A 17579-nucleotide genomic window follows, 5' to 3' on the forward strand; every position below is an offset into this window, starting at 1 on the left:
ACTGATAGTGTGTAAATAAATTTATTAAAATCAGCAAGTACTTTCAGCATTTTTATTGCCATCATTAGAGCTATCGTCTTATAATTGTAACTACCTCAAATGAAGAGAAAACTTTGAACAAACACATTCTACTATTAAAGATTAACTCAGGGATCTAACTACTGATCGAGGTAACAACCCTTAAATGTATAAAATTATCACATTTAATGTGTTTTAAAAAATGGCTACCATTTTTACAATCAACAGCTATTACTGATTGTAAAAATGGTAGCCATTTTTTAAAACACATTAAATGTGATAATTTTATACATTTAAGGGTATTTACCCTGACCAGTGGTTAGATCCCTGGGTTAATCGTTAATAGTAGAATGTGTTTATTAAAAGTTTTCTCTTCATTTGAGATAGTTACAAATATAAGACGATAGCTCCGATGATGGCATTAAAAATGCTGAAAGTACCTACTTAGCTGATTTTAATAAATTTATTTACACACTATCAGTCATTGAAAACATATACAGTTCCCGTTTTGATTTATACAGAAGTGTGTACAAGTCAAACAGTCTGTTTCTATTAATAAAATTATAGCTTTGTTTTGAAAGGTTTTCCATAGTATTTGCTATTTTAAGTAAAACGCACCATAAAAGAGTACCTCTGACAAAGTTTGAAGATTGAGGCTCTTTTGTGTCGCATTTTACTTCAAATTTAGCAAACACTATGGAAAAATCTTTTAAAACAAAACTATAATCTCACCTCATTTTTTCCGCGTATAGCGGTTTTTTATTCTTGTTGAATTACACAAGAATATAATATCGTATATCGTTATCTCCATTAGATGTATTATTAGTCCAGAAAACCACTGCGCATCCGCTAGGAAAATATTCCGAATTTTTAAAAAAAATTTTTTTGTTTTTTCCCAAAATTATTTTTTTTGCATGGAACAAAGTTTTTTTAGGTTTCTTAGATCATTCCAAACAGAAAAGGTCTTTTGTGTCTTTTTTCTAAAGTTAATAGTTTTTGACATATTATAAGCGATTAATAATTGAAAAATTGCGTAATCGGCCATTTTTAACCCTCAAAAACTATGTGAAAAACTGAAAATTTCAATGTTACCAAGGTAGGTAGATATTCTTTAAACATCGATTGATGAAATCCCGAAGAGTTTTTTGCAATACAATATTCAAAACTCCTTTGTTTTTTAATTGATAATCAAGCGTGCGCGACACTATTTTCCACCGTTGCATGTGCAATGTGAAGGTGTACACACAGTATGGTGCAAATAAAAGGAATAACTTCGTTATTTTGTAAACCGCCGACTTTAAGAAAAAATACCGAAACAGGTCGATTTTTATTTTTAAGTTATGATATTGTGGCATATATGTTATACTAGTGACGTCATCCATCTGGGCGTGAGGACGTAATCGATAATTTTTTTAAATAAGAATAGGGGTCGTGTGCCAGCTCATTTGAAAGGTTCTTCAATTCTATATTCAGTGGTATACACATTTACATAATAATTTATGCAGGGTGTCCAAAAATTTTTTATTAAATTAAGTTATTTGACAAAAAAAAAGAAGAATGTATGTAATTTATTTAATTTAAAATACATTTTACTGCTTTTACAAATCAGAAAACAAAGTTTATTTCACATATAAACATTGCTTTTCGCTTAAATTAAATGTTCAAACTTCCAAGACGCAGGTGGCTGGCGAGAACTGGCTTGAACGTTGAATTTAATCGAAAAGCAATTTTTATTTGTAAAATATACATTTTTTAGTTTTCGGGTAACAGTAAAATGTAGTTTGAATTAAATAAATTAAATGCATTCTTCTTTTTTTTTCAAATAATTTAATTAAAAACTATTTTTGGACACCCTGTGTAAATAATTATATAAATGTTTATATTGCTGAGTAGAGAAGTGAAGAACCTTTCAAATGAGCTAGCACACGACACCTATTCTCATTTAAAAAAATCATCGACTACGTCATCACGCTCAGATGGATGACGTCACTAGTATACCATATATGCCACATATGTCCTTAAAGTCGCCGGTTTACGAAATAACGAATGTATTCTTTCATTTGCACCATACTGTATACACATGCAACGGTGAACTCAAAACTCAAACTCAAACTCAAAACAAAGAAGTTTTGAATATTTTATTGCAAAAAAGTCTTCGGGATTTCATCAATCGATGTTTAAAGAATATCTACTTACCTTGGCAACATTGAAATTTACAGTTTTTCACATAGTTTTTGAGGGTTAAAAATGGCCGATTTCGCAATTTTTCAATTTTTAATCGCTTATATGTCAAAAACTATCAACTTTAGAGAAAAGTCACTAAAGACCTTTTCTGTTTGGAATGGTCCAAAAAACCTAAAAAAACTTTGTTCCGTGCAAAAAAAAAAAATTTTAGGAAAAAAACAAAAAAGACGTTTAAAAAATTTTTGACCCACTTTTAGTCCTGGCAACATGCAGATTTGTTAAAAGTGGTCCATTTTGCGTAAGATTGTGCAAAAAAACCGACTCGGAATATTATTCCTAGCGGATGCGCAGTGGCTTTCTGGACTATATGTATTATATGGTACGACATATCGATGTATAATTTATTTGTTTTTACCTTCCCTAATAATGACGTAAATCTGTAAATATTATAATATAAATTGTCATTATTTGTCAATAATAGTTCCTTTTAATAATTTATTATGAAAGAAGACGAAAAGTGTGACAATATGTAACTGTCAAAATCACTTCGTCAAAATCACTTCGTCAAACACCATCATCCATTAACATCATGACTTCCAAATTCTTGTAATAATGACCTCCACCACTATATAACCCATAATGAGCACCAGAGAAATAGTCCAGCTTCATTTTGGTCAAGCAGGAGTCCAAGTAGCAAACGCTTGTTGGGAGCTGTACTGTCTAGAACATGGAATCAAAGTAGATGGCACATTTTACGATGAATGTTTTACAGACAACAGTTACAGTCCATTTTTCAGTCTTACAGCTTATGGCCATGTGGTGCCCAGAGTTGTTATGGTAGATTTAGAACCCACAGTAATAGATGAAATCCGTACTGGGTACTACAGACACTTGTTCCATCCAGAGCAGCTACTTACTGGTAAAGAAGATGCAGCGAATAATTATGCTAGAGGAAAGTATGGAATTGGTACTGAGATGTTACATTTAGCGTTGGATAGAACTAGAAAAGTTGTTGAAGGATGTGATAATATGCAGGTAGATAGATTGCTTTATCTTACTCTTTTGAAGATATTCTTCTTTAGCGGCGAATCGATTGAGGGTAAAATTTGATTGATCCGCGCGCATGCGCACACCGACAGTATGGTATTAGTTGTTATACGGGCTCTGATTGGGTGTTGAAATTTTGAAATGATCTGTCAATAATTGTTCAATATGGAGGTTATCGGTAAACAAAAATATTGTATAATATTAGTTTTTATTGATGTGTGGACAGAAATAAAATCAAATTTACAATTATAGTGACTTTTTAAATAGTTTTGAAAAGCCGCAGGTACGTAATTCTAAATGTTTCAGTTGGAAATACCTAATAGTTTCAATACCTATCTATTTGGAAAAAGTAAACAAAATAATGTAGTTACCTATTAGTAGGCAATGCTTTAATTTACATAATCTGATTACGAACAAACTTTCTACAAATCTTCATCTCATATATCATTTTCTTACTCTATATTTTGTTGTATTTTATTTCGACAAAAATCAAACTAATAATTTTATTAAATTCATATAAATTTATGGTGTAAACGTTTAGTTTGTGTATATTCCCACATGACGTATACGAGAGTTTGGTGCAGTTTGAAGTGGCGTCAACTTTCGTACGGCGCGGTAGACGTGAAGTGGGTTCAAGCCCCAAGCAATTTATTATTTTTTTATTTTTTTTTATAGATTTTATGACTGTAAGTATATTATTATATAATTTTTGAAGATATTCTTCTTTTTTGAAAGTGGTAGATAAGAAAGTTAGTTTGATTTTTAAATAAAATAAGTACAAATAACCTTTTAAGTATATTTACTTCGTTTAAATTACCTATTATATAATAGAAGAACATCTTCTTACGTGCGTACAAAGTACACACACATTCTTTTTTTTTTCAGAATGGTCAGAAATAATAGATACCTATATAATATTTAATTTTTGTTGAACGGTATCTAGAAAACTATACAAACTATTTTTACAGATGCTCATGTGAACCATTGTTCACGAGATTGATCAAAACCAGTCGTTTGCTCATTTCTACAATTATTACCGTTTGGGCATTGATCTCCTTCTCATCTTCATTGAGCAGTCAATTAAGAGGCAGAGTTTTCCTTAATAGTAGTCGAATTCTATCTAAGTGAGAAGATACATATATCTCTAAACATATATCTACAGAGAGAGTCAAAGATAACTGCTGGGACATGGACCATAGCAATTCGTGGACAGTAAATAAACCTCGGAAGAATACCAATATTTTCTCTTCGCAATAGAGTCTATAAAAGATAGAGGAACTCTAATGAGTAGACCAGCATATATAGCAACGTCCAAAAAGTATTCAGGATGGCGGTAACATATAGACGTTTTTCTGATACTCAACTACATGGTAGGGGAGCCCAAGCGGGGATTTTTGCAGTTACTCGAGCGCGTCAGATTATCAAATGGGGAGAAACATAGTGCCCTGTAGATGTACCTCTACCATATATTGGCTCTTTACACAGGGAGTTCGTTAAGGGGGGCCCGAAAAAAAATCTATCCTTAAAAATACTCGAAATTGTCAGATTAAGATAAGGTAAGTTAAGTACATGCAAAAGAGTGTATATGTATTTAAAAAATCTGACGATTTAAGCGGGGCGTAAGGAAAGGGACGAGTTAAAAAGTTTCACAACAAAAAAGCGAATAATTCGCGAAATGAACGTTAGATCAAAAACTAAAAAGTAAGTGTTTAATATTTTTCAAAAATCTATCGAATGATACCAAACATCACACCCCACGGAGAGGGGGATGGCCCGTTTCGGCGCCGGCGATTCGGCGCCAGCGATTCGGCGTCGGCGTTTCGGCGCCTGCCGGTTCGGCGCCCGCCGATTCGGCGCCGGCTGATTCGGCGACAGATACTTTGGCAAAGTGAGAGAGAAAAAAAATAGTTGTTAATGTATGATAGTCTGAAATTTTCTTTAACAAAAAATGTAGAGTCAGGAGAACAATTTTCGACATTTTAATTTTAGAAGATGTAAAATAATACCCGAAAGTTAGGTTTGGACCGAAGGGTTAGGTCTTCCTCCTTTGAAAATTGTACTGTATAATATATAATATATATAATATATTAATTTTTTAATTAATTATGTGCAATTAAATAGCTTACATTTACAAAAGTTGGAAAAAATAACATTTAATATATTTTTTTAGTGTGGTATAGATATAAATCAAGAGCCTCTTAAATTTCTAAAAAAGTAACGTAGGTATAATCTAGCGCCAAAACAGCCGACGCCGAATCGGCCGGCGCCGAACCGGCCGGCGCCGAACCGGCCGAAGCCGAATCGGCGGCGCCGAACCGGCCGCGCCGAACCGGCGGCGCCGAATAGTACTAGACCCACGGAGAGGGGTGGGGGTAAATTTAAAATAAATATTTCGCAAAATAAACATTAGATCGAAAAACTGCAAAATACACTTAATCAATATTTTTGAAAAATCTATCGAATGGTACCAAACACGACCCCCCACGGAGGTGGGGTGGGGGGTTACTTTAAAATCTTAAATAGGAGCCCCAAATTTTTATTCCAGATTTGGATTCTTTACGTAAAATAAGCAACTTTTATTCGAAACATTTTTTCGACCTATGGATAGATGGGGCTATAATCGGAAAAAAACATTGTTGGAAATGGAAAATTAAATTAAAATTAAATTAAATTAAATGGCAAGCGCCCACTAAAATCGAAAACTTTACTCTTAACTTTTTTTGGTTTTAGGACCTACTCTTCACAACCCAATAGGTCCCCAAAGCGCTCGAGTGACTGCACATTTAGCATACTTTGCTCCCCTACGAACATGAATTAGGCTTAAACAGCTCTTATCATTAACAAACTGTAACAACTAGTGGATGAGTCCTTAGTCCTTACCTGCCTTTGCGAGGAAGAATCTGATGAGGCAACTATCAGAACTCGTCTAAGGATAAAAATCACGACCTTAACACAGAAACCGGTTATTGAAAAATCAGGAGATCGAGAAGGACGCACAAATAATCTTAGTCTATACGATTGCTATTATAATAAGGCTCGATGTAAATTTCTTACAAGCGCCCTAGGTTTACAAGGGCCATAATCATGTTCCCAACAGATCATAAAAGATCTGTTGGGCATTGGTGGAGTGCTTATACGGGTGTTAGTAAATAAGTATGAAAAATTTTAAGGGCTAATTCTACATGAAAAATTAATGCCAGTTTGCTCTATAAACATATGTCCGCAAATGCTTAGTTTCGGAGATACGGGGTGTTGAGGTTTTTATTTCAAACTGCCAATTTATTTATTGCTCTAAGACCAGTTGAGCTATGAAAATGAAATTTTCTTGAGTTTTAGGAGGAAGTTATTACGAATTTTATGACATACAATTAAGAATTTTGTATTCATCATTGGCGCGCCTACGGGCAATGGTCTGAATTATTTTAAAGAAAAAAATAGTACGCCACTGAGATATTTCGAATTAGAAATTATTTTTAAATTCCACGTCTAATTTATGATAAAAACCTTTCTCGCCTTTTTTTCATATGATGCAAGGTTTTTATGCAGAAAAATAAAACATCTTGGCGCATATTTTTCATTTCTTAATACATCATCAAGAACTATCCAATATAATAATACTAAACTAGAACAATAACAGAAAATATTACTAATACCATTTCAACTAGGTGAAAAGCTGCAAGAAATGTTTAAAATGATCTCCTTTACAGGTAACAAAAGAATGTTATATTCATCATTGGCGCGCGTACGGGCAATGGTCTGAATTTAATGAAGAAAAAGATAGTACGCCACTGAGATATGTCAAACTTACAATCATTTCTGAATTCCTCGTTCAGTTGACGACAAAAAATCTTTCTTGTCTTTTTTTCATATGCGGCGCCGTTTTTATGCAAAAAATTAAACATCTTAACGTTTACAAAGTATTTGAACTAAGTTTCTATGCATATGGAAACTACCTCAAATACTTGGTAAGCGTTAAGAGGTTTTTTTTTGTATAAAAACGGCGCTTCGTATGAAAAAATGGAAAGAAAGATTTTTTGTCGTAAATTGAACGAGAAATTCAAAAATGATTTTTAGTTTGACATATCTCGGTGGCGTACTATTTTTTTCTTCAAAAAATTCAGACCATTACCCGTACGTGCGCCAATGATGAATATAAAATTCTTCTGTTATCTGTAAAGGAGATCATTTTATACATTTCTTGCAGCTTTGCACCTATTTGAAATCTTATTAGTAATATTTTCTGGTATTGTTCTAGGTTAGTTTGGATAGTTCTTTATTGGATACTTCTTGATGATGTATTAAGAAATGAAAAATACGCGCCAAGATATTTTATTTTTCTGCATAAAAACGGTGCACCATATGAAAAAAAGGCAAGAAAGGTTTTTTATCATAAATTAGAAGTGGAATTTAAAAATAATTTTTTATTCGAAATATCTCAGTGGCGTACAATTTTTCTCTTTAAAAAAATTCAGAGCATTGTCCGTAGGCGCGCCAATGATAAATAGAAAATTCTAAATTGTATGTCAAAAAATTTGTAATAACTACCTCCTAAAACTCACCAAATTTCATTTTCATAGCTCAACTGATCTTAGAGCAATAAATAAATTGGCAGTTTGAAATAAAAATTTCAACACCCCGTATCTCCGAAACGAAGCATTTGCGGACATATGTTTATAGAGCAAACTGGTATTAATTTTTCATGTAGAATTAGCCCTTAAAATTTTTCATACTTATTTACTAACACCCTGTATATAGCTAATTTGGCGAAATCCAGAGTACTTAAATAATAGTCAAACGAGGTACTAAACCATTGAAATTGTCATTACTACAATTTTTTATGGAATATGTTTCAGACATACTAAATTCGGAAAACAAAGCAACTTTTATAATTTTACAACAAAAAGATGTAACTTAAGACAACGGTCACGACTCATGTGGCTAGAACTTCTAAAAAATAGCATGTATCAGATTACGTGTCTTGCTCACACCATCGCTTTTGAAAATAACAGATAATGAGCATGTCAAGAAAACTTATCGTCTTTCATTTTCCTAAGCTTTCGCTGTTTAGGGTGTAACGGGTAGTTCTTTCAGGACGACAGACTCAGTAAAACGCAGGTTGAAAACAAAGCAAATCTATTAACTCCAAATTATAACAATATAACGCAAAATAATAATTTGATATTTTATCTCGTCCCAGCGAAGTCCTCCTCCGGATGGGCGTCTGTAACAGAAGAACAAAATTAACAGCGGTATTCAAATATATTATATCTATCGGGGCTCGCTCAATACGCTTGCCTCCGTTGAATTACGAGTCTCACATTACCTCACTTCGGTACACCGTGCGTCTCGTCTCGAGTTGGCCTGCCTGAGTTTACGAATCACCTCACGAACGGTGCACGTCGCGATTCAGGTTGGCCGGCCTCGCTCACTTCGCTTGGCTGGTTATGGAGCCCAGAACGGTCGTTCAGCACTGCCGGATCAAGCAAGCAAGCAAGCAATTTGATTTAACCCGACCTGTGGGATTTGTTCACCCTCTCGAAGGAGTACATTCGGGTGTAACAAGTCATTGGGGCGAGGTGTTTTGACCCGAGTTATACAGGGATCACCCCACCTCGCTCCAATGCCCCAGGCCATCCCTTTCCCCCCCATAGCACGCTGATGCGCGATGGGGGCACAACTATCGTAGCCAAATGCTCTTCACAATGGAACCCTGGGTAATAAGATTCCACTGTGGTATCCTAATCGAATGCAAAATACTAGGCCCAGCGTGATGCGCTCTATGCCTTTATCTTCTTAATAACTTATCCGCGGTACTAAAAATTGCTTGCTTGGGCCCCGAGTCATCGTGCCGAGCCCCACTGAGCCCTGTTGGGCCCTGCTGGGCCCCGCCCGATGACTCGATGCTCTAATTTTTTTTTTGTGTTTTTGGTTTTTTTAATTTTTTTGGGGGCTTTCGCCATTTTTTTATTTTATATGAATTTTTTTGGGGGCTTAAGGCCCTTCTAATTTTCTAATATTTGCTTACCTTGGAGGTGGTCGTGGTACTTGGACTTCGTGGGTAACGCTATCTTCGGCACTTGTTTCGAGCTACGAACACACTACTATCACTTATCACTTTTAGTTTATCCTATAATTTGTTGTTTCGGGCGTCTGTGCTTCCATCGGTGGAACTCGTCGTATCTTAGCGTCTCTCGCAGTATGTAATTTGGGTGATGTTCTAATTCTGCGAATTTGACCCTTGCCTTGTCTGTCATGGTTTCTGTGACTCTCACCTGTTGGAGTTCTCTGAACAGGAATCTTTCAGCTACATATCTTGGGACTCTGACGGCCTCCCTCAAGCTGTTGTTATGGACTGCTTGGATCTTCTTCTTGTGTGTATTACATACGTGTCCCCATGCGAGAGACGCATAAGTTAATACCGGTAGGATTATACTATTTATCAATCTTAACCTTGTTTTGAGTGTTAGTTTACTTTTTCTGCCTGTGAGTCCTCTTAGATTCGCTCTTGCTATGTTGGCCTTCTGGACTGTGGCTTCTACGTGTTTTTGGAAGGTTAATCCTTTATCCATAATGACTCCTAGGTATTTGGCTTCGTTTTTCCACTCGATGGGCCTGTTCTGCACCCTCAATTGTTCCTCTGGCTGCTGTCTCCCTTTCTTGTATAGAACCGCTTGTGTTTTCTCTGAATTTATGGCTATCTTCCATTTGATACACCATGCTTCAATTTCTTCTAGTGCAGTTTGTAGGTTGGTCACTGCTATATCTGCGTTTCTATGCTTGGCCGCTATTGCTGTATCGTCGGCGTAGAGGCTCATGAGGGTACCTGGTGTTCTAGGTACATCTGCGGTGTATATCGTGTACAGCAGGGGTGACAAGACCGCTCCCTGTGGTACTCCAGCCTCCGGGATTCCGAGTTCGGACAGGACTTGTCCTATCCGAATCCTGAACCTCCGGCCGCCCAAGTACGACGAGATTAGCCTCGTCATCGCTCCGCTGTACCCGTAATCCCGCATTTTGAATAGGAGCCCCTTGTGCCAGACTCTGTCGAATGCCTTGCTTACATCCAGGAACGCTGCTCCAGTGTACTGCTTATCATTGAAACCAGCTGCTATGTACTCGGTTAGCCTGAGGACTTGTAGTTCGCTGGAGTGCTCTGCTCTAAATCCGAATTGAGCCTCTGGGATGATATTTAGTCGGGTTGTTTCCGCTTGCAGTCTGCTGAGGATGACTCTTTCCACTATCTTGCTGATCGCTGGAAGTAAGCTGATTGGCCTGTAGTTCTGTGGGAATGTGTGATTCTTGCCAGGTTTTGGAATCATGATGACACGGGCCTCTTTCCATCTGTTTGGGAATGTCTTGAATCTTAATATTGCGTTTATAATATTTGTGAAATACACTATAGCTTTTCTGGGCAAATATTTTAGGGCTCTGTTGGTTATTTCGTCGAGGCCAGGCGCTTTTCTCGGTGAACTATTTTTGATATGTTCATTGATTTCTTCCGGTGATGTTGGGGGGATGAAGTCCTCTGGGTCTTCTGGTCCTTCTTCTTGTTCTTCGACTTCTTCCAGGAAGTCGTCGTCTTCATCTTGGTGGAAGTTCAGTCTGCATTCATCTTCGAGTGTAGTCCTCATTGCCTCTGCTTTGTCTTCTATGGTGTATACCATGCCGTATCTTCCATGTAGTGGGGGGATGGGTTTCCTGTCGCTTCTCAACATTTTCTGGAGCTTCCAGACATTTCTCATGTTTGAGTCTTGTTCTTCCATCTCTTGTACAAAGTTGTCCCATTTTTCGCTACGGTGGAGTTTTAGGGCCGTTTGGACCTCCCTATTTAAAATATTTGCCCAGGATTTATCTACTCTGTTTCTTGTTCTTTTTGCTGTTTTCTTTGCTCTATTTTTTTCCCTTATCAACTCTTGTGTTTCTTGTGGTATGTCTTTGAACCTTCCCATGAATATCTCGACATCTTCCTCTGTTGTGCTGTTTCTAATTGCCTCTTGGATGATATTTTCGAACTCTAGGACTTTTCCTTCTATTTCTTCTGGATTGTTTATTACTGGCACTATGTTTATTCCTTCACTTACTAACCTTTTGTAGTTAGTCCACTTTATTTTCTTTTTTGTTCTTTTTGGCGGGTTTGTCTCTTCCCATGTTCCGATTTCTAATAGGATGGGGTGGTGGTCAGTTGATCCTTCGTCCAGCGTGATTAATTCTGATTGCAGTCCTAGGTTTTTGGCTACAACTAAGTCGATGTGTGTCGGAAGTGCGTTTCCTGGGTAGTGGGTAGGTTCTTCTGGGCCCATTGCCATTGTGTCTTCGTTGTTTTCTATGTATCTGTTTAGTAGTCGTCCATTCCTGTTCGTAGCTCTGTCGTTCCAGTTGGGGGATCTTGCATTCAGGTCTCCTATTATGATGGATGGTTCGGCGATGTTTAGGAACGCATCTAGGTCATCGTCCATTAAAGGGTCTTGTGGTCTTACGTAGGCTGATGTGATCCTTATTGCGCCTTGCCTCATGTTAACTTCTATTGTTGTGGCTTCCATGTTGACCAGTGGTGGAGTAGTGTAACTGGTGTGTCTAATACCCTTCTTTACTAGGATGGCCGTTCCTCCTGATCTTCTAGTGAGGTCGTTCCTATATACGTCGTATCCAGGAAACTTTAGGTTGAAGTTGTTGGTCAGTTTTGTTTCCTGAATTGCTACGATGTCCATCTCGTATCTGTTGGCGAGTTCATCTAGTATGTTCTGATTTGTGGTTATGCCGCCCGGGTTCCAGGAGCCTATCCTCAAGTATCCCCTCTCTGCCATTAGTTCTGTGCCTGCCTGGTGCTGAGTATCACTTCTTGGACTACCTTAGTCACGATGTTTGTGACCATCCTGACTAGGTACTCTTCGTCTGGGAGGGTTGGTCGGTTGGACGGTGTGTTGTTCTGCGCTGGTTGGTCTCCCTGCGTGGCTTGCGCGTAGGATACCCCGGTTGCCTGCTGTCTTCGGTTTGGTGGTGGTCGCTGTTGTGACCTCTGTGGTGGAGGCCTCCCCCAGGTTGGGCACCTAGGACATCCTCTGTAGTTGGCTGGGTGGCTCCCATTGCAGTTGGCACACGTTGCCTTGACTTCTCTGGCTCTCTGGCACTGCTTTGAGTGGTGTTCTTCGCCGCACTTCACACATCTCGGGTCCTTGTGACACGAGTTCTGGGCGTGATGGTACCCTTGGCAATTGAAGCACTGCGTCGGTCCTGCTGCCTTGTGTAGGTCCTCTACCACAACTTTCATGTGGCACAGGTTCGTTACCCGCTTTGCTTTTTCCACGTCTTCCTGATCCAGTGTCATGACAAACATGGGTAGTGGCCTCCTTTTCCCTACTCTCGTAGACATGTTACGTGCTGTGTGGCAGGTTATTCCATATTGGTTTGCCATGTCTTCTTGGATTGCCTTCTCGGTGGTATTCGTGGGCAATCCTCGTAACACTAATTTTGGTTTCCTGTCTTCGTCGAGTGGAAAGGCTATCCATTGTAGCCTCTTTTTCTCTTTGGCGGCGTATGCTTCTGCATATTCCTCCACTATCCTTGTCATCTTTCTGTAGTCATCCGGGCTTTTAGCCTGGATGAGCGTCTCTCTGCCACTTCTGGAGATTTTGTTTGTGGTGATGATGCCTTTGCCCTGGGCTATGGTAAGAATAGCCCCTGTCTCGCTGACACTCTGTAACTTAATTACAGGCGGTTTTCTGTATGGTGTTACCTGGTTTTCAGGTAACACGGCTTCTTCGGCGTCTTCTTCGTTTTGGTTTGTTTCCATTGACACTGTATCAGTTTGACTGGAAGCGGCAAGCGCGTCCCTATCTGTGCTCGTGGATGGCACTGGTTCCTCGGGGAGGGGTAGCTGTACCTGGGGAGCTAGTTTCATGGCTTTTTCTTGGTTGGACGTCCATGTGGCGTCTTCCTCGTCGGTTAGTGGAAGGTGTGTCACCAGGGGTGGAAACTCTTCCTTTCTCTTTTTCCTCTGTTGGGTGGACGCCTCCTTCGTCGAGGTGGTAGCCTTCTGGCTGGGTGGTCGAGTCTGCTCGGTGGTCATCTTTTTGGTGGCAGGCTGCTCTACTGGTTGCTTTTTGTCCGTCTTTTCGGGGTTTTTCTTCTCCGGTTTCTTTGCGAGTTGTTTCTGGAGAGCTATCAACTCGTCGAATCTGGCATCCATCTTTTCGCTCATTCGTCGAATCTCCGTATTCAGCTCTTTGATCTCTGCCTTCTGTTGTGCGATCACCTCTTCGTATTTTTTGTTGTTTGCATCAACGTTTGCTGCAAATTCTTTCATCAGGGTTCTGAGTCGGTTGATTTCTTCGTTGGCCCTTGTCAGCTCGTCTTCGCTGGCGGCATCCTCTTCAACCCGCTGACGTTTGGTAGTGCCCCCGCCTTCGGCGCCTGGGACGTCTTCGTCCATGTCCTCGACTTCCTGGGTGGCCTCGATGTTCTGGGAATCCTCGACTTCCTGGGTGGCTTCGGTGACGTTCTCGGTGGTCTCGACGTTCTGCGTGGAGTCCTTGCCTTTTGACTTCTTTTTCTTTTTTCTTGTTCTACGATTTTGGATCGTAAAACCGTCTTTTCCATCTTCCTGGTCGCTCGAGCGGTCATCGCTGCTCTCTTCAGGGTGCTGTAACAGGAGGGACTCTTTAGAGTCTGCATATCTTGGCGGGGAAAGCGCCTTGGATCTGGGGGGTGACCGAGATCTGACTCGTGTCATCTTTGGTTGGGAGCGGTAACCTAACTTTTAGAAGAAGCCTTTTTTTCAGCCGATTGGCCCGACACCACATCGACTTCAGGGTTGGCTCCCTGCACAACAGCGCGGTAGTTCTCGTACCTAGACAGAACTAGGTACGGGATCCTCTTGATTTTCTCAACTCTCTGACCTTAGGGGCCGGGGCTGCAAGATGTATTCTAAATAACTACACCTTGCAGTGTCGAGGCACAGTGTTTTAAACTGTACCCATTCCTAACGGAGGCACAGAGAGTATCCCGTAGCGGGCTCACGTCGAGCCCGCTATTGCTTATTCTGCTTTCCAACCCTTGTTTGCAATGTCTCAGAAAATTCAATGAAATCAAACTTCCTGAGTTTCACCACATCCAAGAGGTTGGCTTTTGCCTCTGCTTCCACGTCTTCGCGTCTAGCGAGAGCGAGCGCTCTAGTGTTGCTGTGCTTACATTCACAGCCGTACTAAGAAGTACGTTACACCAAAGCACTTCCCTCTCCTCGACTTGTTGCGCTGCTACTGCTGCTCGTCCGCACTCTGCACGTCTTGTCTCTTCGGCGGCTACCGAGAGACTTACTTCTGCACTGCCGGATCGTCGCTTGCGATGCTCTTAAATATCCCTCTGGCGGCGTTGGTTCGGAGAGGTGGAACTTAGTGGGGGCACCTGCGCGATTTGAGAGAATCGCATGGTTCCGAGTGTCGATGTTTGGTCGAGCCGTCAGCCTATCATTACACCCCCTCTTCTTCGAAAAAAAAAAAAAGAAGTAACATACCTTTTTTTTGGCGTCTATAGTCGTTTGATTCCATCTATCCCTCGTGGTATCTTTATTACAATTTTTCTCCCGTTATTGCATGAAATTCTGTACCTTTTGGTCCCTCCTTCGATTAGTCGCTTTGGGACGACTTCCAATAGGTCAGAGTATTCTGCGGTTTGAGGTTCTCCTGGAGTGGATGCGGCTTGGGCTTCGAGCCCCGTTGGTGTATCTGGGGCCGCCGGGGATTCGAGGACACTCTGCTTCCTTGGCGGGGATGGCGGCGTTCCGAATAGTTCGTGGAACCTCTTTAACATCCGTTCCGCGTCTTTCCCTGGTGTCACGGGCAGACCGGGTCTCTCTGGCGTTCCTAGGGGGGTCATCTGTTCAGGAATTTCTAGAATATCTTCCATGGTGGATGTGGACGAACTAAATTCTGAATGCTAATATTGCTGCTTATATAGTGATTTAAATGCGATGGCTTTAAATCTTTCACATGCGCCGTTATCTGCTTACGGCTATTGCTGTCGGCAAATTTCAGTTTTACGATTACTGGCGATATCACGGATGTTACTGTGTATGGTCCTGAGTACTTTGGCGCTAACTTGCTGGTGAACGCTGCGCTAGCCGATGATAGATAGTGTTCCTTTTTCATGACACGATCTCCTGGATGTGGCCGCCAGTTTCTTCGCCTTAAATTGTCATGTTTCTTTTGGTCCTCGAAAGCGTGTTCCATGTGTACTTTTGCCAATTCCCTCAACGCTTCTAACTTGCTTAAGTTTTCTGCGTACCCCTGTATACCCTGGTCATTTGTCACATCTGTTGTATCTAATTCTCTTCCAAAATTGAGAAGCGCTGGTGAAAATCCTGTCGAATCATGTTTTGACGAATTTATGGCATAGAAGAATTCTGGTATGAATTTGTCCCAGTCTTTATGGTTATCCTCCACGTAAGTAGCTATCATTGTTTTCAGTACCTTGTTTGTTCGTTCTACTGGATTGCATTGAGGCGAGTATGGTGGTGTCAGAATGTGATTTATATTGTATGACTTCATGAATGCCCTAAAGCTGCTACTTGTGAACTGCGCGCCGTTGTCCGAGATGATTTTCTTTGGGATTCCGAATTGCATAATTACTTTTGATCGTAGAAAGTCGATGAGGGAGTTCGTAGAAGCTGCTTTTATTGGTTGGGCGACAACCCATTTGGTGAACCGGTCTTGCACGACTATCAGGCAAGCGTTACCCTTTGTAGATCTTGGAAATGGTCCCACTAAATCGATTCAGACAGTATGCCAAGGCTTTTCTACAGCGGACGGTTGCATTTTCCCGGCTGGTTGCATTTGAGACGGTTTATATTGAAGGCACTTCGTACAGGTTCTAACGTAGTCTGCAATTTGTTTGAACATTGTTAAGACTTGTAATTAGTTTCTGATTAATGAAATCTCTTGGGTCAGTGTGTCTGGTTCGGCTTCCTTGGAAGTATTGCTTTTTGGGATTGTTCCTGTCTCTTCCCCGCGATCCTTATAAAAGATTCTGAGTCTTAACCTTAACTCGTCGACGGTTCCTTTGGAATCCAATCCGCACCTTTCGGCGTCGCGCTGTAATTCCTCTTTGGAAAGACGATTTATCCATGATGTACCCGTCGTGGCACCTGATACTGAGTCTGTGTCTTTATCTGTCGTCATTTTTGTTATTATCTGAGCGTCGAATAACGACGTTTACTTGCGTATATTTCGACTTTTGCTCTGGCGCCAAATTTGTAACGGGTAGTTCTTTCAGGACGACAGACTCAGTAAAACACAGGTTGAAAACAAAGCAAATCTATTAACTCCAAATTATAACAATATAACGCAAAATAATAATTTGATATTTTATCTCGTCCCAGCGAAGTCCTCCTCCGGATGGGCGTCTGTAACAGAAGAACAAAATTAACAGCGGTATTCAAATATATTATATCTATCGGGACTCGCTCAATACGCTTGCCTCCGTTGAATTACGAGTCTCACATTACCTCACTTCGGTACACCGTGCGTCTCGTCTCGAGTTGGCCTGCCTGAGTTTACGAATCACCTCACGAACGGTGCACGTCGCGATTCAGGTTGGCCGGCCTCGCTCACTTCGCTTGGCTGGTTATGGAGCCCAGAACGGTCGTTCAGGACTGCCGGATCGTCCATCCAACATTGTTTGATTTGCTTGTCTAGATAATTGCTAAGAAGAAATGCGTTCAATGTGCGTCCCCGTTTAGGATTTTGTCCTCTTCAGGGTTTGTCGTGAATGTATTGTGTGGCAGTAAAAGCAAACAGTCCGAAAAACACACTGGGGCAAGTGTCGTATCCTGGTGTTTTTCCTTGGTTATGCCGGACGGTGGTGTCCAGAAGGCTAAAAGTCAACAGAGAAGAAAGGTTTGATGGATTGTTGTTGGTTCCATAGACATTTACGTGTACTGTCCGTGCTTTGCTCTCAACCAGTCTCCCTAGAAACCATTGTACAACGACAGGCGAACCTGCGTCCCTCGTGGGCGGTCAGGAGGTGGCTTTTGAGCGTAGCGTGGACAGTGAGCGTTGGAGTGGAGAAAATAGTTGCGGCTATTTTCTTGGGACGAACAGGTATAATTGTGCAATGAAGTTGGAAAACCGCAAAAAACCAACTTCTCCCTGTTCGGGGTAGGGAAGAGGATATGTTATAGGTGGGTACGGAAGGCTAACGGAGTAGCCTCAAGGATGTTTTCGTACTCTGCCGGGAGTTCGTCAATGCATGTTTGCATTAGAGCAGACGGTAAATGAATCTTTTTGTGTTTGGGCGTTCGGCAGAGTACGTGGCCGGAAGATGAACAGGAACATTTG

The 17579-nt window shown here is 40.4% G+C and overlaps 1 protein-coding gene and 2 long non-coding RNA genes across 3 annotated transcripts in view; 1 reads left to right on the top strand and 2 right to left on the bottom strand.

Annotated features, from left to right (window-relative positions):
- Positions 1-2719: 2719 nt before the first annotated feature.
- The window catches only part of LOC114337044 (tubulin alpha chain-like), a 52322-nt gene continuing 37462 nt past the window's right edge, over positions 2720-17579 (top strand). Inside the window, exon 1 of the mRNA XM_028287431.2 lies at positions 2720-3237. Within this exon, the coding sequence (XP_028143232.1) occupies positions 2842-3237 (396 nt within the window). The 5' untranslated portion in view covers positions 2720-2841. The remainder of the gene's footprint in view (positions 3238-17579) is intronic.
- LOC114337046 (uncharacterized) lies at positions 8366-8705 on the bottom strand. The gene is made up of 2 exons (XR_003653520.2): positions 8573-8705; positions 8366-8470 (listed from the first exon to the last, which is right to left on the bottom strand). It is a non-coding gene; the product is annotated as an uncharacterized LOC114337046 (long non-coding RNA).
- LOC126892102 (uncharacterized) lies at positions 16541-17232 on the bottom strand. The gene is made up of 2 exons (XR_007700676.1): positions 16748-17232; positions 16541-16645 (listed from the first exon to the last, which is right to left on the bottom strand). It is a non-coding gene; the product is annotated as an uncharacterized LOC126892102 (long non-coding RNA).

Source organism: Diabrotica virgifera, chromosome 9 (genome assembly GCF_917563875.1).
Source record: "Diabrotica virgifera virgifera chromosome 9, PGI_DIABVI_V3a".
Lineage (NCBI taxonomy): Eukaryota > Metazoa > Arthropoda > Insecta > Coleoptera > Chrysomelidae > Diabrotica > Diabrotica virgifera.